This window comes from Antennarius striatus, chromosome 24 (genome assembly GCF_040054535.1).
Source record: "Antennarius striatus isolate MH-2024 chromosome 24, ASM4005453v1, whole genome shotgun sequence".
NCBI classification, from domain to species: Eukaryota; Metazoa; Chordata; class Actinopteri; order Lophiiformes; family Antennariidae; genus Antennarius; species Antennarius striatus.
Genome location: NC_090799.1, coordinates 4,241,375 through 4,263,468, shown reverse-complemented (window position 1 = coordinate 4,263,468; position 22,094 = coordinate 4,241,375). Strand labels below are relative to the sequence as shown.

Genomic DNA, 22,094 nt, shown 5'->3' with positions numbered 1-22,094 from the left:
ATGTCGGTTTCGCAGCCATGACTCCAGACCTTTGACCTTGTCAGGTAAATGGTCACTTAACACCCGCCGGGTGTCAACATCTGCATACTTCCTGCACGGCGGTTGCGGTTTATGTGTTACTTCCTGTGACATCGCTGTGTCAACAAACTAGAGCAAGGCAGGAAAGCAGGAGTGTGCCCCAGTGGCGTTGGTGTGCGAGGACAGGAAAGGAAAAACTGACCACAAGAAAAAGTTTGAAAACAGGGATGAAGAGGAGGAGGCGGAATGCTAAAGATGAAGAGAGACAGGACATGTTGTAGGTTTGTTGTCTCTTACCAGTTCCCGCGGGAAGAAGATATCCTCCTGTCGGGCCACCACCACCGACACACTCTCTCCTTGCTTGGTGCTGCGTAGCATAGCTACAAGTTCCTCCTGACTACGGTTGGTCATGTCCACGCCGTTCACCTAAACACAAACCACAAAAGAGAAAATGCAAAAAGAGTATCAAGTTTGTGTTTCATCCATGTGGACAGTATGTAGACACCTTTGTCTTTCTCTCATATGTCAAATGAAGGCTTTGGTTTTAGTTGTCCTCTGTTGTCTGACGTCTATAGACGTGAATTACATTTTTCAACAGAAAGGGCTGCAGTCAATGATTTGAAACCATTTTGGAACATTTTTAAGAAAATTTCAATGTCTTAATAATGATGCCATGGTACCAAATTTTGTTGCAATGGCTGTTTGAAGTCTGCCTTACCTCCAGGATGCGGTCTCCAGGCTGGAGGCGACCATCTTTGACTGCTGCGCCGCGCGGTAGGATGTTCTTCACCAGGATTGGTCCTGGCGCATTGACAGAGGGTTCCCTGGTCACCACAGTGAAGCCCAGACCTTCAGACCCTGCAGAGACAAAGCAGCCTGTCAGTTTCCCCCATTCCTGTTCTGTCCAGCTGATCCTTGTTGTGAACCTGGAATGGTTTTAGCCTCCTCTTCCTCACTAGCTACTGTTTCAGAGCCTGTTTTCCTCTGGGGGTTTGTTGCCTGGCTCAGCTTCTGAGCCACAAGGCAAGGCTTCTCCCCTAGCCGGATTAGACAGATTCTGCCTTTAATTTCACGTGTGAGCAGGCCGAACGGTGGCTGATGAAGGGAGCTAGAGGGAGAAGGAGGAAAGGAGGTGTGTGTGTATGGGAGGGGGGTGTGAGTGAAGGAGAGAGAGAGAGAGACAGGGGGAAAGAGAAGAATAAGAATCTGAGAGACATTATTCCTGTCTCCAGCTCCTCTCCCTGGGGATGCGACGTGATTTCCACAAAGATTTTCCTTAAGGGTGAGCGTTTATCTGTGTGTATACATTTAAGAAGTGTGTGCATGCACACACACTTGTGCGAGTGTGTGTGTTTCTGAGGCCACACACACATACGTGAGCCATCAACCCCCAGTGCCACCACCCTTTCCCTTTTTCACGGCTTCCCAAGCCCCAAGCCATGAGTGAAATGTGCCACGCTCTCCCTCCCTCTCTGCCTCTATGTCTGCATTTGTGTGTATGTGTGTGTCTGTGCGCGTACACTGAGAGCAAATCCAGCGTGGCATACTAAAGGCGGTGAGCGATGCTATCTGGTCTCCAAGCTAAGCTTCTGCTTGCCCTACATTAGCGCACCTAAACCTCACTGCCTGTCAATCAAGGAGAGAAAGAGCCTGTTGCCAAGGAAGAGGGTGTTAGAGACCCCATAATATCCTCTGCTCTGATCTTTCATCAAGTGAAAGGGATCAACGGAGACAGGGGGGGGGGTGGAAACTCAGACAAAAGAAGAATGGAGGAAAGGTGCTGAAAGTGGGACGAAGGAGAAGAAAGAAACTAACAATGAAACAGCTGTGAATGGAGCTCTGGGCTGGAGAGAGAAAAGGTGGAGCCCAGGTTCTCCTCTCCTTTCTTCTGGGCATCTTCTCGCTTTCTCTGGGTACCTGTTGCAAGCATGTATGTGTGGGTCTACATGTGTTTGTGTGCGTTACATCTATCCTTTCACTGTCCCATAACAATACATCTTATGAATTTGCTGAGAAGCAGACCGGGTTAGAATGTTCAAGCAAACACCCAGAAAAAAATATGAGATCATACTTGTGATATCTCCGTGTTACCTTTCTTCAGGTCAATTTTGATCCTCTTGCCGCCCTTCCTGTTGGTTAGGTTGGCCAGACTGGGCAGAGCAGAGCTCCTACTAGCTGGGGGGCTCTGACTAAGGCCCCCGGGTGTCGGGGAGTCGCTCGTCTCCCTGGCTGGAGATGCAGGGGAGGCCCTCTCCGACGAGCCACTCCCATACTGGGGCTCCACCTGCAGCGCACTGACGGCAGTCGGATCGGGGGTTCTGGAACGGGCTCCCGATCGACCTGCGTCTAGTTTGGTGCTCGGTTTGGCGTCTTGTTTGGACTCCTGCTGGGGGATGGCGTTTGCACGGACAGTTTTGCCGTCGCCGGTAAAAAGCTGACCGATCAGAGTCTTCTCGTATCGGGCCTTGTTGACCAGTGGAAGGACCTCCAGATGAACGGAAGAGTCGGACATAGCCTGGCGGAACACGTCCTGTGACCTGGGGAATGGAAAAGCAGCAACGTTTTTATTTTTGAATCATCTGAGATGTTAAAGGGGAAAAGAGCAGAGGATGAGGAGGGTGAAGGCAGCCTGTATTCATTACTGGAGCTGAATTCTCTTTGGATCAAGCACAGAGTAGCTCTTCCAGCTGTTTTGGGACACAGTGGTCCCCATCAGACGGGGGGACCTTACAGCAATCTCTTTCCACTCCTTTAATAGGCTTCTATCAGCAAAGCATCCACACAAAAGTGACGACACAGTGGGATGCAGTTAAATGGAGCTATTCAGCTCCACTGGGGAGAGGACGGAGAGAAGGGGTTGAGAAGAAGGATGGAAGGATGTAGAAGAGTGTTGGAATGAGGATAGAAGAAGATACATACATTTAACACTTCTGTGAGCGTAGAAGTGGTGATGGAGATGAGACGGAATTGTCTTCATCTGATGGAGACATCAAACTGAGTGAAGCATCTCCCTGGACTGGTGGTGGGGCGCTAACAGGGAACACTTCATTTTTCTGCTTCTGGGGTTTTTGTTTAAGCTGCTAATTATTTCTCTGACATACAAAGAAATGAAGAAGGAACTCCTTTGGTGGTTTTTGAGAAGTAAATTCAGAAAATTGTCTGGATTCCTAAACTACGCCTGTCATATTGACAGGCTGTCAACATGAATTGTTAATCAGTGTTTTAGAACAAATTCCAGTCAGGCGAGAACCTGGCAAAACTGCATGTCCTCTTAAATACAGATCAGGTATAAACTGCACTATTTCCCTAGAATAGGTATTTGTATCTGACAAGGAAGTGCTTTCAAACCTGCCGTCACATTAGAATCTCTCTGCACAGTGCTTTAAGGAGTGTGTGTTTTCATAGACGCGCACACACACACACACACGCACACACCCACCAGCTCATCCGCCGTACTTACTGTGCAAAGGTCTTGTCCTGGAGTGGTATGTCGTTGATTTGGACGATGCACTCCTCCTCGTGGAAGAGGTTCTCCTTCCTGGCGCGACTATTTCCTTCGATGCCTTTGATGTGCAGGCCCAACGTTCTTGAAACACACACACACACACATAAACACACACACACGTGAGCGTGAGATCATTACGAATTCATTGTGGTAAACACGTATAGAAAAGCATCAAGAATTCAAGTGTTGGCATGCAATCAGATAAGTCATCACTGCCATCTGCCTCTCCGTGAACGTATGATTGATTACATATGGACGCATTGGGAGCAGTGTGTGTGTGTAGCTATAATTACGAAGTGTTTGTGTGTGTGTGTGTGTGTGTGTGTGTGTGTGTGCATGTCCACGTGGATGTGTGCTTACCGTCCACTAAGAGAGGAGCAGTAGGGGATCACATGGATACCCAGGGGCCCCCAGTCAGCCGGAAACTCCACCGTCCTCGTCAGGGTGCTGCCAATGAAATATACACAAAGATGTCCTTAAAGATAGTGAGTAAGAACACAGTCCTAATAACACTGATCCTAATGACACTGATACACACACACACACACACACACACACACACACACACACACACACACACACACACACACACACACACACACACAATCCAAGCCCTTCAAAATCCACTTGCATTTTCCTCTGGGCGACAAAGATAGGGATACAAATTAACTTATGTGTTGTCCTGACAAACATCAGACAAGTGTGTGTGTGTGTGTGTGTGTGTGTGTGTGTGTGTGTGCGCGTGTGTGTGCGTGTGTGTTACTTCAACCGTTATCTACCTGCTTCTTACAAACCCGGTGTACCAAAGGGATAAAAGCGAGGGACAGACACAAATAAAACAGGGAGATCCTCTAATGACCTCTGAACGGCGGCGTTTAGCAGATAAACAGGACAATAAAGCTTCTGTTTGAGGCCGATCGGTCTAGAATAGCAAGGTTTCCGGATCAATCCGGTTTGTCGACACATTTTTCTGTAAAAAGTGTCGACAAACAAAGCCAAGGTTTCTCTAACTGGAAATCTCAAGTCTCTCTGGTCAAAAACGACGTTCAGTTTAATGATTGTGTTGTTTGCAACAAGAACATCTTAAAAACCTACAGGAACATGATGAAATCTTCACATCACGAAACAAACTCAGAACTCTAGAAACCCGATGGCAGGATGGGGCACCAGTCAACATGCAGATGTGGATGAAGCAGCATGTCAACCAACAAGCCTCTTCATCCTCAGACAAGATGAAAAGTCTTTGTGTGTCCAAAAAAGAAAAAAAAAAGAAGAGCAGCTCTCATCCCACGTCTTCAGATCTCACCTGAGACGCCCTGGTGTCTCCGTCAGCCTCTGAACGGCTCGTGACAAGTTAAAGACGGATGATCTAGAAAGAGCAATCTCAGGTGAAGGCCAAGAACTCGATGGCTCTTTTTTTTTTCTGCACTGCAAAGCTTTTATAAAGCTGTTTGAGAGCAAAGCCGGAGAAGTTCAAGGTTTATGCGCTTTGTGTTTGCACGCCAGCCTGAGGACTAGCTGGGATCATTACAACACACTCCTCTGTCACTGTCACCACACCCTTGTTAACCTCTGCCTGGGTCACGCGTACAGTACGCACACATCCACGTGCGCACACCAGCAATTTGCATTGTTATTGCTGCGCCGATTGCAGCCACACAAACACCATCAGTCACACTGTTTTAAATTGAATTCACAGACACACACACACGCATAAGATTTACATTGATGAGAGAATACGGTTACATCTGAAGTGTGCACGCGTGCAAGCTACGAACTGCACATGCACACCAACACGTCCTTAAATTTACTTTAAATGATGGTAAATCATTTTACCACCACACACACACACACACACAGATACAAAGTTGGTCCTGCATATTATATACGTATTTACACAGTGTGTGAAGCACTAACAACACACACAGCTTCAACCCATTTACATTCACATAAAAACAAACAAACGACACAAACAAGCTCATCAGAGTCCGTCGGAGCTTGTTAGCTCTGCACGTTAATATGCAGAATAGCTCCGCTCACCCATTTTAGCATCGCACTGACAGAAACACAAACACTGGGGAAGTGTGTGTGTGTGTGGGGGGGGGGGGGATGAAAAGAGCAGTGAGGAGTTCGACAGATGGAGCTCCCACTCTTGGTCGACTTCCTCTACGTCAGCGGAGGCTCAGCGCTGAACAAACTTGTGGTCGGGACTCGATGAAAATGTGTCCTCGCACATTCGCCGCGGCTTCTCCAACCGCCGACCATCTGTTAGGATGGCAAACTATCTGTGAGAGTCGCGCCTCCGTGGTATCACAGTGCTGTCAAGACACCACTGCACTGGAAAACTCTGAAAAATCACCATCTGTCACTCCGGCTAAGTCTCACAACTGTCTCCCGGGCGATTTTTTTAAACGTTCTAATTGGAAAAACTCCCGAGGACGCCATGGAAGGTTCTTTTATTTGCGGCGCGAGGTGTCTAAAGCACTGTGATGAAGGGTCCAGCTTGTTACCATAGTTACTGCGTGACTGACAGGAAAGAGAAATGAAAATGAAACTACCATCATGCCAGAGGTTTGGGAGTCACATGTCCAAAGACAAAGCGTGGGTTGCCATGGTGAGCGGTGTACACCCATAGATGTTCCACTCATTCAACCGTACACACACCCACGTTTGACAATCGAGTATTTTAGTTAAATACAGTTCCCTCTATGGAGCGGGGCAGTCGACTGACAGGAAACAAATTATTTAAAGCCATTTCTGCTAATGGAGTTTTTTAATGTCTGTATCTCAAAGCCATTCAGATGATCAGTTGTTGTTTTTTTTACAGATTTAATGAAGCACTCGCAGGTCTAAAATTATTTCTTTTATCAGAATTCCAATTTACCTGCTCTGAAAGTTGTTTACTAGTTTTAAAATGCACATTAGATAATGTAGGCGTGCATTCTGTGAAGAGTCATGGATGATAAATAATGCAATTTGAGCTTGTCTTAGAAAATTCAGATAAAGACAGGAAATTATAGTAATAGAATTGTCAAACGTATTTTACAGAATAGTTGAGGGAAGCTGTGACCTGTGAGCGTTGTTAAGCAGCTGAGAGGAACCGTGAGCTTTTTCTAAAGGCCTGATCGAATCAAATGATTCCTTCCAACAACAGAAGAAATCTGTGCTGTCTGTTTCAACAGCCAATCATGGCCTTGTGAGGAAGTCACATGACCAATTACAAACTTCTAGTTAGGTTGAAGTGGTGGATTTCGGGATGGGGGAAAGAGAATTACATCACACTACTCTGTCACACACTGGACACACTCACACCTAGAAAATCAACTGCAGTGAGTTCATTATCGCCATGCCGGAGCATATTTTAGCAACCATACAGAGGCAAGAGCCATCTGACGGCAGTCGATCCACATCTCCTGAAAGACGTACGACAAACGCATCAGTGTGTGACGCATCCCTCACTCCTCTGTTGAGCCTGGAGGATACGAGTTATGGAAAAGACGAGAACCTTAAAAGCATCTTGTCACGCAAATGTTTGTTCTGAACAATCCTTTAGGCCGAAGCACTTTTAACTGTGCATTAAAAATAAGTCCTTGTTGTCACGGAGACAACTTTTACAATACATAAAATAAATACGATTAATGTCTGGTTACAGGAGTGACATGTGTGAACTCACCTCCCCTCCACAGACTGTCACACATAAACATGAGACTGTTTAATCCATTTGGTGTCAGACTGTCAAACAAAGACTGGGGTGTTAATCCCTGTCTCCATCACTGCTGCCATACCGGTCCACCCCATGACCCTCCCCCCCCCTACACACACACAAACACTCTTACCTGAAGTGAACTTGACTCATCTTGGTAGGAGGGCTGTCTGTGCGCAGTCGGTCCAAAGCTCCTCTCAGGACATGGTTGATTTCCTGTCAAAAAAACAACAACAACACAAACACGGTGATGATGACGATGATGATGATGATGATGATGATAACTGCGGTGAAAAACTAGCAAGTATCTATATTTGCGGGCAGCCAATAAAAAGCAGCCAGAGGACGAGCACGAGGAGGCCTGTTGCCAATTAGCAGAACAATCTCACGCCACCATCAATCACCTTCTGACAGTGAGGAAGAACCGCCGGACGCCGAGCTCGCCACCCCTTACCGCTGTCCTTCCTTCACTCTTACTGTCTTTCCACCTCTCCCTCCCCCTCCTTCCATCCGTGCCCCGTACCAAGGCTCTATTTATAAGACGGCAAAATCAACAACCCTGGGGGGAGAACGAACAAAAAGCATGCGGGAGAGACAGACGTGGGATAGAAAGGAGGAAGACGACAAACTGTTACGAGATGCTCAAACACAAATCTGGGGGTGGGAGAGAGAAATTGCCCCAAATCGCCAAAAACAAGCAGGGTGCAATTAGGTCCTTCTGCCTTGTCACTTTCATTGTGTCACCAGCATTAATGGATAAAAAGCTCCCGCCCACCATCGGTTGCCTTAGCAACACCCCTCCACCACACCCAATCCCCCACAGACGCTCTGTCATCGACGGGGTAAACATGCGCCGTGGAACCCACCGCGCTCACGTTTCGACTGCCGAGGCGCGATTGCAAAGAAAATGTGTGTTCTAGAATCTAAACACAAACGCAGTGCCTGTAGAAAGATGACCCACTTCTCTGGGAGGGGTGAGTTCAACCCCCCCAACCCCCACCACCACCACCACAATGGACCGCGTGTGAGAGCTGGGGATGAAAAACAAGCTGGAGGCTCCATTGTTGCGGCACATCTTCACGCGGCGCCATTAACCCGCACACAGGCGTCTCCTCTCAGAGCACACACAGACATCCTCGCACTGACTCAGACACACACACCCACACCCACAAACACACACCCTTTTGGGAACCCAACATTGGCAGGAAGGGAGGTGAACACGTGTACGCTCATCCCAAACACATTTACACTTGCTCTAGAACCAGTTTTACTAGATCTGTACAATGACACTGTAGTACCACACGTTCAATTACATAACACCCCCCCCCCACCCGTGTGTCCACTTTAGTACAAGTACATGTATTATATAAGATAGGATACACACACACAAATCTTATATGACCAGTGAGAGTCTAATCCCCGATTCTGAGCGTGACCGTTTTATCTGGACATTAAAAAAAACCAAACACGTTTCCTCTTTGGGCGCCCCGCTGGTGCTCAGCCAATCAGCTCGCTCCGCTCACTCCTCGCCTCTAGTGTCATCCCCATCCCTCCGAGTCGGTCAGATCACTGCCTTTACATTGCTAACGGTGCAGGACCTGGGCGCTGAAGGTCGAAGCATCACTTTAGTTCTGGCTATAAAATCTTTATTTTGTTATAAATAACTTAAATCAGCATTTTAAATAGTGATTTTCTTATTATAGAAAGCATGTGAACATTTTGTGTAGAAACTGTGTAATGCTTTTGTTGAATATAATCTGCCATGCTGGTGTGGAGTCCAGGGAATAACATATGGAATCCCATCTAATTATCAGGTTGTCTGTTCTGTAACCCGTGATGTGTGTGTTTTGGATGCTGTTTGTGCTCCTGTGTGTGTGTGAATGACATGAGTTCTGTACAGATGTATGATGTGAGGCCTCCGTGAGTGCATGTGTTTGTGTGGTAGCTGTCAAACGGAGTAATGAGGTCTGTGTTTCTGTTGTGCGTTCCCTCAGAGAGTTGTTGTAATCTGTTACATGTCAGGCGGTTGAGGAAAAAGTGTGTGTTTGTGTGTGTAAAGAAGGAGTTTGTTGTTTGTATACACGCTTCGGTGTCCCCTGACCCTCGTCGTATCCATCACCTCGACTGACTGCCGTGGCAACATCCTGTCACACACAAACACACACACACACACACACATACACACACACACACAAGGTAAAATCCTGAAAGGATAGAAGCGTGAAAACAAGCGGCTGGTTTAGGTGTCATTTCTTTACATCATGGCTGATGGAACATGGGACGCAGCGCAACATATTAAGGTCAGGCTTTCTCCTGTGTTAACAAGTGTTGCATCATTACACCCCAAGGTAATAAAAGTCTGCCAAAAAAAAAAAAAAAAACGTGGGCAGCGGGACGAGGAGGAAGAGGAAGGAGACGAAGCAGGAAGGATTAACAGGTTAAACGCTTTTAGCAGGTAGCGCTAAATGTGTCGTTTGTTAGCCGTATGTGGCAGGAAGCCCGCGTTAATTAAAAGGCCAGCTGCTCGTCGAGCGCCGCTGCCTTCTGACGGCTTCATTCTTCTGACACTGAGACATATGTGCAAACTTGATCCGAATCAAAAGATGGAGAGAGGAGCGGGCCAACCTTGGCCTTCGCCGCAGCAGACAGGAAAATCAATCAAAGGGGGCAGGGCGCATATTTATCACTGTATTGGCCTTAATTACACTTTATCTAGCTTTCAATACCTCCTCCAAGACAAAAAAAAAAAAGAGAAAAAGGAGACAGAAGAGAATGTGTGTGTGCAATACTTGTAAGTGCTTAAGTGAGTGTGTGGAGATAAGGGGGAGGTTTGTCCAGTGGATGAGTGAGGATGAAGTGATAGTGTATTGATCTCTGGAAGTCCATCAGGCTCAGGACTCAATATGCCCAAGAGCTGTGACGGCCTTCCAGACACACACACACACACACACACACACACACACACACACACACATACACACACAGCAAATTGTCTTTGCCCTCCTCTGGGTCGTGTGTGTTAAACACCCTGGGGGGTTTTGAGAGTTTACTCTCACTTTTTTTTTCCACAACTGCTTGAGAACTAGAAAAACTTTTATTCATCAGGTTTTGCACCTGTGAATTCAAACCATTTGCTGTATTCACACAAACACTAATAACTCCAATTATGTGTGGGGATTAGGACTGAGCTATAGGAAAATGAAATCACGAAGGTGTTAAATGATTTAGTTCGCAAACGCAAAACCCCATAAAAGCAATTTAATGGTCGTCTTACTGTAGCATGAAAATGTGTAGATTAAACTTTCCCCTTCCTTTGGATAGTCACAGTAATCAAGCTGCTTCCGCTCGTGTCATCGTTTAGACATTAAATGAAACTCTTCCCTGTCTTTGTCAGGTTATTGGTATTGATTCATTTCACTGCTCCCTGATTCCGTAACTTTCTCTAAAACCGGAGTAAATTTATCTACATAGACGGATTACGTCTGGGAATTGATGAAGGGGATGGAGGTCAACTTGATACTACACTACTCACAAGCTACTCTCTTTATTCAAGTATTAATTGGGCAACAGGGCCAGTCGTGGTTGTCTTAGTGTATGCATGCTAACATATTTCCATCCAACATCTCAGTTTTGAAGGTTTGATGTGACTGGAGGAGACCTGGAGAGGCTTGTGAATGTCACTGAGACAGACACACATCCTCCTGCATCTTCTATTCCTGTGACCTCACACAACCTCTGTTCTGCTAACAGACACGCACACACACACAGAGGGACAAGAAAAGGCAGCAAACAAAGTCCCCCTTAATGGCGGTCCTGTTTGGTAAAAGAGAGCTGACCCTTTCAAAAGTACAGCCTGAGGCGTGGAGCCGGGCGAGAAGAGGAATCAACACTCGGCATGTCCATCTGCTGTGAGTGAAGCGCACGCACAAGAGGCATCATGGGAAATGTATACATCTCTCTTTCGTTTACTTCTATTTTTAAATTTCTTATTTCTTTTTTTTGCAGTGCTCTACGGTCTCATCCCTGCTGTCAGCTCAGCACCGCTGTGACACTCACCGGCTCAGGAGACCCATGGCTCTGGTTGATGGGTGGAGGCGTAGCTAACGCCACAAGGGACGGGGCCAGGGCAGAGTCACTGCTGCTCCTCACCAACAGAGGTGTGTCTAGGTAGAGAAAGAGAGCAACGGAGGAATGGAGGAGGTCAGAATGCATCTATAATGTGAATAAAGGCTGGAAAAGAAATTCAAAATCCTGATTTCAAAAAGTGTGGCTACAGTTTGCATCGAACGACTAACAAATGTCTAATGCAAATACTGAAATATACTTTATTGCTAACACTGGTAACCATTTTGTCATTGGCAGTGATGCCATAACGTGACACGAATATATGAACGAGACATTAATAATGAATGATTCATTCTATAGGCTGAATGGCTTCTAGACAGGCTTATAAAACATTTTTCTTCTATGAAAGGAGCATGGAGCCTGGTTTAACGGCATCCTTATAAGAACTGTAACCGAAACGCAGAATCAGAAATGGAATCAAAATAATTCAAATTCCTGATCTCTGATAAAGAATTTTTTAAACAATTTAAAAAAAATCTATATCCCGTGTATATATTAAAATTAGTATTATGCATTTTTAACTTGTCAACTGAATAATTAAATCAGTGTATTTATGTATATATTGATGTAGTAAAAAGTAAAATACAGATATTGTAAGAGCTTTTTTTTAATTCACCTACAAACACTTTGAGTTGTCCAAAAACAACCTCACCCAATAAACTCAAGATTCATAGTTTATATTCTCATATGACAAGCAGCTGCTTTCAATGTCCAAAAATACACACACACACACACACACACACACACACACACACACACACACACACACACACACACACACACTGCAGCCCCTCCCCACAGCCCAGAGAACCTCAATGAGGGAAAGGTAACATGGGTGAGTCTGAATCCACAATAAAACAATTCAGAAGGATCTAATTTGGAGCTTTGTGCTGCTTCTTGCTTTTTAATCTCTACCCAAAAGGCAGCAGGCTGGGATTTGTGGACGTAAAAGCCAAAGCAGGGCGTTTTCAAATTTGGATCAACAACACCAAGGAATAAAGACAGGGAAGAGGAAAAATGGGGGGAGAGTGAGATAAACAAGGAGCTGTGGGATAGTGTGACAGTTCAGGAGGGAGGGAGCGAACCTCAACAAGCGAGGGACACGGAGAAGGGGAAAGCAAACAAAATCTTCTTCTTCCCTGTAATCAATCTCTCTTTGGAGGGTCAGTGACGGGGTCCCGGTCTAACGTGGTCAGAATGGAGAAGGTGGACGGATACAGGTAGGGGAGGACGGAGGGATGGTGGAGGGAGGGGGTCGCAGTTTTCCATCCACCCTTCTCACATCAGTTCCTCTTCAGGTCTTACAATGTATCAAGTTATCAAATGATCAAGTGTCACTCAAACATTTTGATTTACTAACAAGAAAGTTTGAGGAGACAAACAGACAAAAGTACAGGAGGAACTTTTGTCTGTCAAAGATGACGAGAAGGTTGTTGGTTTCTTTTCATTAAGGCTTCGGGTTTTCTGCATTAGTAGAGTCTGGATCAGAAACAAACACGTCAGAAACGACACAGGAAGCAGTATCTTCAATACGCTTTGATTTAACCGGCATCTCCTGACAACCAAGACGCTTCAATACATCAACCCTCCCTCTATCTGATTCATCCATTCACCTTGTGTCAATCTAAAACAGGTCAAACACAGTCGATTCTTAAGTAATAATTAATAACTAATGTTTAGTTACTTAGTGGGCGCTCCCTCTCCCTACTGTAGCCACCTGTCATGTGTATTCCTGGATAGTGGGTGTAGATAAAAATATAAACTCGGACAGCGAAATGACAAATAATTATCAGGTATAAGGTGGTGAACACCATACAAACACACACATTTGCTTTGAGTTGAGTGTGGTAGAGAATTTTACCACTGTATGGAAAAAATGAAAAGCTACTAGCTGCTAGGACAACTACTACATCAAGAACCAAAAATACACATAGTTCCTGGAGATTTTAAATCTGCTGACTGATGGGCTGTAGAAACTGCCTATTTCCAAAGTGGCTATAATGGATTCTTAAAACGGGCTCCACAAAAACAGACTTATACATCACCACGATGTCAATGTTGTGACTTTGTTAAGTGGCCAAGGCTACTCCATGGTCACAGTCAGGCTCCATTACCCAGTGGTCAGGCCCATAAATCCTCCTCCATTTATCCACAGTCAAATCATGTCCATCAATCCTCCAACCATTAAGAGCTCCGGAGCTCGGCCCAGCCATGTGAAGGAACCTGTGGGTCACTAGTTTTGACCTCTGACTTCTGTTGACCTCAGCAGGGTCAAAAAGTGTCACGTAGGGGGTCAAAGGTATTGATGAGAGTAAGAGTTTTTAGTGTCTCAGGTCAGCTACCATTAAGACACCTCCTAAACAAAACAACCTCAAGTGACCGTAGAGCTAAAATGCATCTATTAACAATGAGTCTGAAAATTCAGTTTGGATTCTGTGACATGGGTCTCAAAACAGACCCACTCATATGATTTTAAAGGAAGTAGGAAACATAATGTGAATTCATTACACTTGTTTCATTCATTAATCATATCGCTTTGTTTGGAACTAAACTGAAATACCAATAAAAATAGACCAATGTGGCAGCAAGGTAAAATAGTTATTTTAAAATGCAATATCACACTATTTTTGACCTAAAACAGGAATTTCATCTGATGAGTTTGATACAGATTTGGTCGAAGGGTCTTGAAGGAGCCTTGAGAAGAAGCCACAATGCAAAGCGAGTTGAATGTTCTTTCGGAATCAGACATTTTTATGACTTTAATATGTAGTCTATAAACCTGCAAATGTATTTCAGGCTGTCTAATTTGACAGAACTGTACAAGCAGAACCACAAAGTGCCTTAAATAGACCTTGCCAACCAAACTCATCTCAGCAACCACTTCAAGGGCACAAAAACAAATGGTAACACATTGAAACACACCCAAGTTATTTTCCGTCCTTATCTTTCCGTTGAGATTGGTGTAATTGGAGAGGCCTAGTGTGGCCTTGTGAAGTTCCAGTTCTACATTTATCTGCCTCTGAAGGTTTCCATTTGCGGTGCTTATGCAATTCTGACAACGTGGAGGTTTATTTTTAGAACTTCCTCTTCTTTTTATGTCCGCAGAAGCTCTCAAAGGCCGCTGTGCTGGTTCACGGCCGGGCCAGCGTATAAAACAAGGATGCATCATGTTTCTGTCTGACTGTACAGTAGTGTGTCACCACGATTGCATGTGCAAGCATGCGTAAATGGAGTGTGTGTTTACCCCAAACAGTGTGTGCTTTGTGTGTGTGTGTGTGTGTGTGTGTGTGTGTTTCAAGTGTTTGCACGCCACAGGCCGTGGTGGTCTTGTTTTTCTTTCAATCGATAGAGCAATCCAGCTCAGGCTGCTCATGGGATGATGTGATAAGGACTCTTTGTGCATGTGTGTCTGCATGTATGTGTGCGTGTGGTGTCCATGTAGCGGTGGATCAATGCGGGTCTAATCATTCCACTGGGGCAGTGTGAAGTCCAATCAGTCTGTTCAAACAAACAGCCCAACCTGACACACAAACACTTTGATGCCTGACTGATTACTGAATTACTCCTCATCCTGTCCACCACCACTCTGTGTGATTACAGGAACACAATAACCAGATTATAGGGAGTAACCGGATTAATGTGAGTGATTTAAGCATTCACATGATTTTTCAGTGGACCAGTTTTTACAAAAAACCCACTTTGTGAATGAAGCGTTTTGTGTCTTCAAGACATTTAACTGTCCCTCAGCCTCTCGTGCACGTACAGTAAGTATAACCTCGAGATAGAAGTTTAACCCGTTTCCTGCTTAGCTCGTAAGTCAAACAACTCTTAACTCAAACAACATTTCACCATTTAAAATAACTGAAATTTTTTTAATCTGTTCCAGCCCTGAAAAAAGCCAGAAACCCCCTGAATTATGAAAAAGAAACGCATTATTTATCAGCCAATAGACATCCATACTCTACCTGTGCATAACGAATTATATATAAATTACGGAATCAATGATGAGTATGAAATGAAATGCAAAAGTCACGAGAACTCGCAAGTTACATTTTTACGCCATGAATGAGAACAAGATCCAGTCTCAGCTGATCTCGTATCCATCCGCACGGCTCATACCTCGGATTTTGCTCATACTGTAAACCGGACAAAAATATGAACAAAGCGACGCTCGTATCTCAAATAACTCTTCTCTCCAGGTACTACTGTAGATAAATATGACATTTTAAGTACAACATTATGAAAAAGTCCTGGTAATAAAGCTATCAGGTAATGCGGGCTTTAATTTCACATTAGAGCCCAGCTGGATGGTTTACATTCATGACAGCTGCACGATATTCAGACGTATCTGATCTATTTTAACAGTTTTCTCTAATGGAGTCATTGCTTCATGCAGACCCGTCATCACTCATCCATGAGTTTGAAGAGCAAAACATTTACGGAATGCAGAACGGCACAGTTTTACAGCATTCCTGTAAACATGCTCAGTTTGATAAGATCAGATTCCTTTGTGCTGTAGGTAAACTTGAGAAATCCTGCAACTCGAGAGCTGACATTTGTCATCTCCAATTATGCAAACTTATTCCAAACAATGTTACGCACTGGCCTTAGAGGGCTACAGAGAAGTTGTTGTCTTAAAATGGGGCAAACAATGCCTTTAGAAACATATTTGGGACACTGGGATCAGAGAAACTGAGAAGATTTCTACAAGGCCTCATTTTGTAAAGGTTTTTGCTGAAGAAATGGTCTTTAACCTCTTTTGTGCCACGGACCAGGTTAACATCAGAGAATGTTTTCATGGACCGGCCTTTAAGGTGTGGCAGATAAATACAACAAAATAAAATTATATTACCAGTATAAAAACTGTTTTTTCTAAATAATAAATGTGTATCCGTTGTGTATTATTTTTTCATTTTGCTAGCTTGGTAGTTTCAATAATTTATTCTGTGTTAGCAGCCAAATTGACCCCTTTAAGAAGGTAGTCATGTGACCAAGGCAAGCATCTTGACAAGCATCGAAAGTGACTCATAGACAGATGTGAAGGAGAGAATCCAGTCAATTGTCCAAAACAAAACATCATTCAAAATCAGATAACAAATTAAACATAACTAACATAAGTTCTGTAATTCTTTCTATGTGGGCCGGTACCGACTGACCGATGGATCAGTACCGTTCCCCGCCCCGGGGGTTGGGGGACACTAAAGGACACTATAAGTGTCAATCGATGCATGTTGAACACCGACTTCCTGGGCTGATGAGATCTACATTAACAAGACACGCTTTTAAAGTGTCAGAAAAAGTATTGATAGAGTAAGACATTATGGAAAATGATTGCGTATTTCATCATGTCTGCAACATTCTCCACTATCCCCTATGGGGGGTTTACAGTATTTTCCATGACAGGCTCCATCATGCTTTGCTTGGAGTTTACAAAATAATGCTTCTATAGTCAGTTGATTGATTTTTAACGTTCTCTGCACCAAGTTGCTCCTGTTTTTGCAATTAAACCAATTATTTTTTGTTTCACTTGTACATTTTTCATTTGTGAAGCTAAGAGGAGCATATTGGCATGATTTAAGAGGACATTTGAACACATTAATCCTCATTGGACACTGGAAGACTCAACAGCAGGAAAAAGACTTGATTAAAATAAGTCTGTCTCATTTTATATATAAATGTGATGTAACGTCCAATTGACTAGTGATCTTGTTACACTAAGGAAGAGAAAGCACACAAACACACACTCCTAACACTCCCCAGCAGATGTAGGGTGATGGTGTTGTGTGTGTGGGGTTGTTTAGTTTTCTTTTGTCTGTGTGTGGCGACAAAAGCTGAGTTAATGCATAAATCTGGCTTTATATGAGGGGCGTCACAGGGTCACATCATAACTAAGTTAGTCAAGGCTCAACAAGGCTGTTGGGAGGGGGGGCAGGAAGAGGTCCCACTGGGTAAAAGACAGGCTGGTTGAATTAGTCCATTTATGCTTGGCTGGACCCCGGGTATGCTAACAGGCTACACCTCTAATCTAGTTAGTGTTGGAAGCCATGCAGACGCAGGAAGATTGGGCGGTGGTGGGGTGATGGGTCGGGGTCTTGAGAGCCGGGTGGTGCTATGGATGGCAGGTGGCTGATGCTGAATAGTAGAGTAGGAAGGAAATAAATGGAGGATGGACAATGGGGCATAGGGCAAAAGCGGGCAGCCAGGACAGGGATTGCAAAGGGCAGGTGGGTGGTGTGGGTGAGTGTGGGTGGGGTGACACCGTCTCTCTTCGTAACAGATGGAGAGAAGTAAATAAAAGGAGGGACAGAAATATCTAGTAATTTAACAGATCCTTGTTAAAAAAACATCTAGGATTTTTTTTAATCTTTATCTTTCACTTGACATTCAATTAAAAAAAAAAAAGCGAGGCACAAAGAAAATACATTTACAGATAAAACGCTGCTCTACACAATTTACAGGAGAATATATCTAGAGCCAAAACAGACTGAGGTCCAGAATGAGCAGATATTTACCCCGAGGCGTCCACTGAGAAAACACCACATCCAAGAAACTGCAATAGATCCAATTGCTGGGAAGTTTGATATAAAAGCAGCATTTTTCTATCATTATCTGCACATAAGCTGGTGTCAACCTTTCTTTTCCATCCACCTTTTACTTGTAGGAGACCTTTAGCAAGTCGTCACACTGATGTCAACCTCAGAAGAGGTTTGTTTTTAAGATGTTAACCTCCAACATCATATTTAAGTTAAGCCTAGACAGTTGCATAACAAAATGACGAGAGTTAAACATACAAAGATAAGTTGACTGATGCAGAGTTCTGGCTACTTCCTCCAGATTTACTGCCTTCCTTTCCGTCTCAGCTTCACGCGAAAAGAAGAACTTTAAGTGAGGACAACAGCAAAAAAAACCAGGCTGCATCAACACTGAATCTATTTTCACCCATCATCACTTCATTCTTTGCAGAAAACGTTGGTCTGGCTGCTGTTCCATAAATGTACTTGTGATGATACACATCATCTCAACACGCAATTTATGAAAGTGTTGATTGAGCGTTGCTTTGGCATTTTTGAGATGTTCGCAGAAACTTTTGTTACATTTAAAACTGTGTGCAGAACTGAAGACATGAAGCTGACAAAAGAGAAAAGATAGAATAGAAAGAAAGGAGGACAACTGATGAAATCATTTAATGTAGACATACTTCCTTTGAGTGCAGCCTCATTGACTTCAATCTCTCCTCTGATTGGCTCCTTATAGTCCAGATGGGGAAGATAGACCATGGATTCAGGGCTGGGGGAGGCAGTGGAGTAGCCGTTGGACATATACTCTCTTGGACTGTCTGTCCTCCCATTCTGGACTTCAAACATGGCCACCAGCTGGAAGAGACAAACAGATTCAAATGGAGTCCTAGATTGTCTCATTTCAAAAATAATGTCAAAATGATCTGGAACAAACAAGCTCTGAACAATGAGATTCTGAAAGCAGGCAGCCAGGTTGCACAGCATCTTCACCGTGCAGTGATCACACAACAACAATGGGGATGCAGCCTGCTTCAGTTTGCCAAAATGTGCAGATGTGCGATGTGTCTGTGTGTGTTGTGTTGTGTCTGTAAGCAAGCAAATCAAGCTGTTCACAGCTCACTTGGTCTCATATAGCTTACATTGCATAACCAACCAGCAGCAGTCGCTTCAGAAGCCCAACTTTCTTCCCCCTGAACAACAGGAAGTCATGTGACCGCGGAGTTGTGCGCAGGCAGGTCAAGGTGTGCACGTAAGAAATTAGTGGTCAAATGAGATCTGACATGAGAATGAGAAGCTGTCAAACACAATGACACAGCTGCCATCGTGTGTGTGGGGGGGGGAGACGTAGGACGGTGGGGGTTAAAGGAGCGACAAACAATCCTAATTGAGACAGGGACATGATGGCAGATAGAGGAAAGAGTTCTGTGTGTGTGTGTGTGTGTGTCTGAACTGTGACATCGTGGCTACACAGTTTGATAAATGGGCCCGTGGCAGCGTGACGCTCTCATTAGATGGTGCAGGCGAAGGAAATGACCACTTAATGAAAAGCAATAACCGCGATGTAACAAGGGATAAAAATAAAACAGAGGAACGGAGGCCGTCAATTAACAATGGAGAAAAACTGAAACTGTGTGTGTGTGTGTGTGTGTGTGTGTGTGTGTGTGTGTGTGTGTGTGTGTGTGTGTTTGTATGTGTCTAAAACATAAACATGGAAGAGGCCCTGAAATATGCATCATCCATCACGTCGTGACGTCGCCTCTCACCTCAACCAGTATCGCCAGACACCTGGCGGACGCCATGCAAAGGAGATCGTCTGCTGCATTTGTGCAAGTTTGTGTGTGTGTGTGTGTGTGTGTGTGTGCGTGTGTGTGCGTGTGTGTGTGTGTGTGTGTGTGTGTGTGTGTGTGTGTGTGTGTGTGTGTGTGTGTGTGTGACAGAGAGAGAAAGAGAGAGAGAAATGAGGAATTGAAGGGCAGGCAGATGCACAGAAGAAGAAAAGACCAAACTCCAGGAAAACAATCTGATTGCGGTTCTTGACGGATGCTTCTTGAACGCTTTCTCTCCCGTCTTTATCTGCTTTCCCCCTCCTCTCCTTATCTTCCTCGCCTCTGTCTCTTTCTCCAAACTCACTGACAGCATCAATCAAAGCAGAAGTCTGGGGGCATAATGTGATGTGCACGCACACAGGCCAGTAAGCAATGAGCTTCCATCAAACATGATTTGTTCGTTCGGAGCGACGACTTCTTTTAATGTGGGGAGGAGTGGTGATGATTTGATTTTCCCGGAGTTGATTTTTTTTATGGCTGACACAGGCAGGGAGTGTCGCTGATGAAGGCCGCCCTGCTGCTTTCACTCATCGCTCAATCAAATGCGCAAGTGTCAACAAAATGCATTGTGAGTCGTTTCATTTGGAGTAAGGTGGAAAATAGGAAAATGGACCTGTTTGAGCGACGCATTTCCGCCTCAATAAAGACGTTTACTTGATCAGTTTCACCTCATTCAATCAAAGTGGAACCAAATAACTCAGTCCAAACTTCAGACCAATAAAAGCTAATAATGTGAACTCTTAAAACAGCAAAGTAATAATGGTCCACCTGACGAAGAGATTTTTAACGTTGTATTCTAATCGGATGCAGACCAGCAGGATTGATACCTAATGGGAGTTTTCAACATCTCATTACAGATAAAAAACTTCGCTCAGAAAGGAAACAGTTCAACTTTGAAAAAAACTAGTGTGGTTTTTAAATCGACCATCTTCCGGATGATCCTGTGCCCCATGATGCAGAACTGGTCCAGAGTGTGTTTCCTGAACACACATGGGTTCCTCTCGGTCCCTGCTGGCTGCCATTAGTATTCAAGGAAACAAATCACCTCATTTTTCCTGCTGTGTCTGTGGGGAGATATTGATATGGACCTGGGGAGCCTGCATGTCAACTACCGCTGAATAATGTGACCCCTTTGTCTCATTTCCATAACACACACTAACACGTATGCGCATGCAAACACACACTGATACCCGTGGCAAATACAAATGGTTGAACCCTTTATATTGTCGTGTTATGATCGTCTGTAAATCACGACGTGTGTCTCCAACGTGACTGGACTAGCTGGGAAGATCATGGCTATGTATGTGTTTGTGTGTGTGTGTGTGTGTGTGTGTGTGTGTGTGTGTGTTGCAGAGCCAACGCGATTATCAGGGCATACATGAAAGCAATGTACAATATCATGCGTGAAGCAGAGAGAGAGATAAACGCTGTGTGTCTCTGTGGATTCCCATACACAAAGCCCGGGGTATAGAGTTATAAAACGCAATATATGTGGCTTAAGGCAGACAAACGCACACATGTTTACTCAATTTCATAGAGCGTCAAGATTACACCCACACACACACACACACACACACACACATGTTCCCGGATTCTTCGACACAATATTATTTGGCTCTTTTGTGAGGAACCAATGTTTTTGACCAGATGGTGCTAAGCTTATCAATCAAGTTGTGTCATTACACAATTGCCGAGACCTGATTGGAGGATTCGCTCCAAGCATAACCCCCCACCCACCCTTACGCAAAAACTGGTTCACCCCAAGAATAAAAACATCCATAATAGGATGAGCAATGGTGTTGATGGGGTTGCTCCATCTGTGACTTGAATTAGACTAAAGGTAAATGTAAGGCCGAAGACTTATTGTGACAACCGAGTTGAGTGTTCTAGTAGTGTGTGTCCACGGCACACAATCTGGAGAAGCTAGTAGGAGCCAGCAGCTAACTCAAAGACGAGAATAATCAGCTGAAAAGGTCTTCAAATTAGGAGGGGAAAGGGGGAGGAGCTCCTCACCCGCCGCGAGCAGAATGGGAACAGGAGGGGCAAATGATCATTATTTCATTGTCTGGAAAGCGATGCTCAATGATCGTTTCAAATTTTCCCACTAGAAGCCGAAGCTGCTGGGTAATTCCTCACATTAAAATCAATACATGGCAACATGGTTAGCATGTTAGCAGAGGGAGTACAAATGAGTTTTAGTATCACCCCAGACGAGACAGGCTGATGACACAAATGATATTTTGCAAGTAAACAAACCACTTGAGTCCTCAATGACCTCTTATTGATGCACAACGGAGCACAAATGACCTGAACAAAATGTTCAGGTCACCAACACCTTAACAAGGTGATCAAGACATCATGAAGTTAAACACCTCAGTCTCCTCATCATCATTAGGACG

At 44.5% G+C, this 22,094-nt stretch overlaps 1 protein-coding gene across 4 annotated transcripts in view; it reads right to left on the bottom strand.

Moving 5' to 3' along the window:
- The window catches only part of pard3ba (par-3 family cell polarity regulator beta a), a 118,788-nt gene that overhangs the window by 75,428 nt on the left and 21,266 nt on the right, over positions 1 to 22,094 (bottom strand). For 3 of the 4 annotated variants that reach the window (XM_068309518.1, XM_068309516.1, XM_068309519.1), the window contains exons 3-10: positions 18,550 to 18,724; positions 11,283 to 11,389; positions 7,360 to 7,442; positions 3,884 to 3,970; positions 3,479 to 3,604; positions 2,110 to 2,555; positions 737 to 876; positions 316 to 444 (exon numbers count right to left, since the gene is read on the bottom strand). In XM_068309518.1, the coding sequence (XP_068165619.1) occupies positions 316 to 444; positions 737 to 876; positions 2,110 to 2,555; positions 3,479 to 3,604; positions 3,884 to 3,970; positions 7,360 to 7,442; positions 11,283 to 11,389; positions 18,550 to 18,724 (1,293 nt within the window). Of the gene's footprint in view, positions 1 to 315; positions 445 to 736; positions 877 to 2,109; positions 2,556 to 3,478; positions 3,605 to 3,883; positions 3,971 to 7,359; positions 7,443 to 7,630; positions 7,863 to 11,282; positions 11,390 to 18,549; positions 18,725 to 22,094 lie in introns of those variants that run through there. The other variant, XM_068309520.1, reaches the window with a different exon arrangement.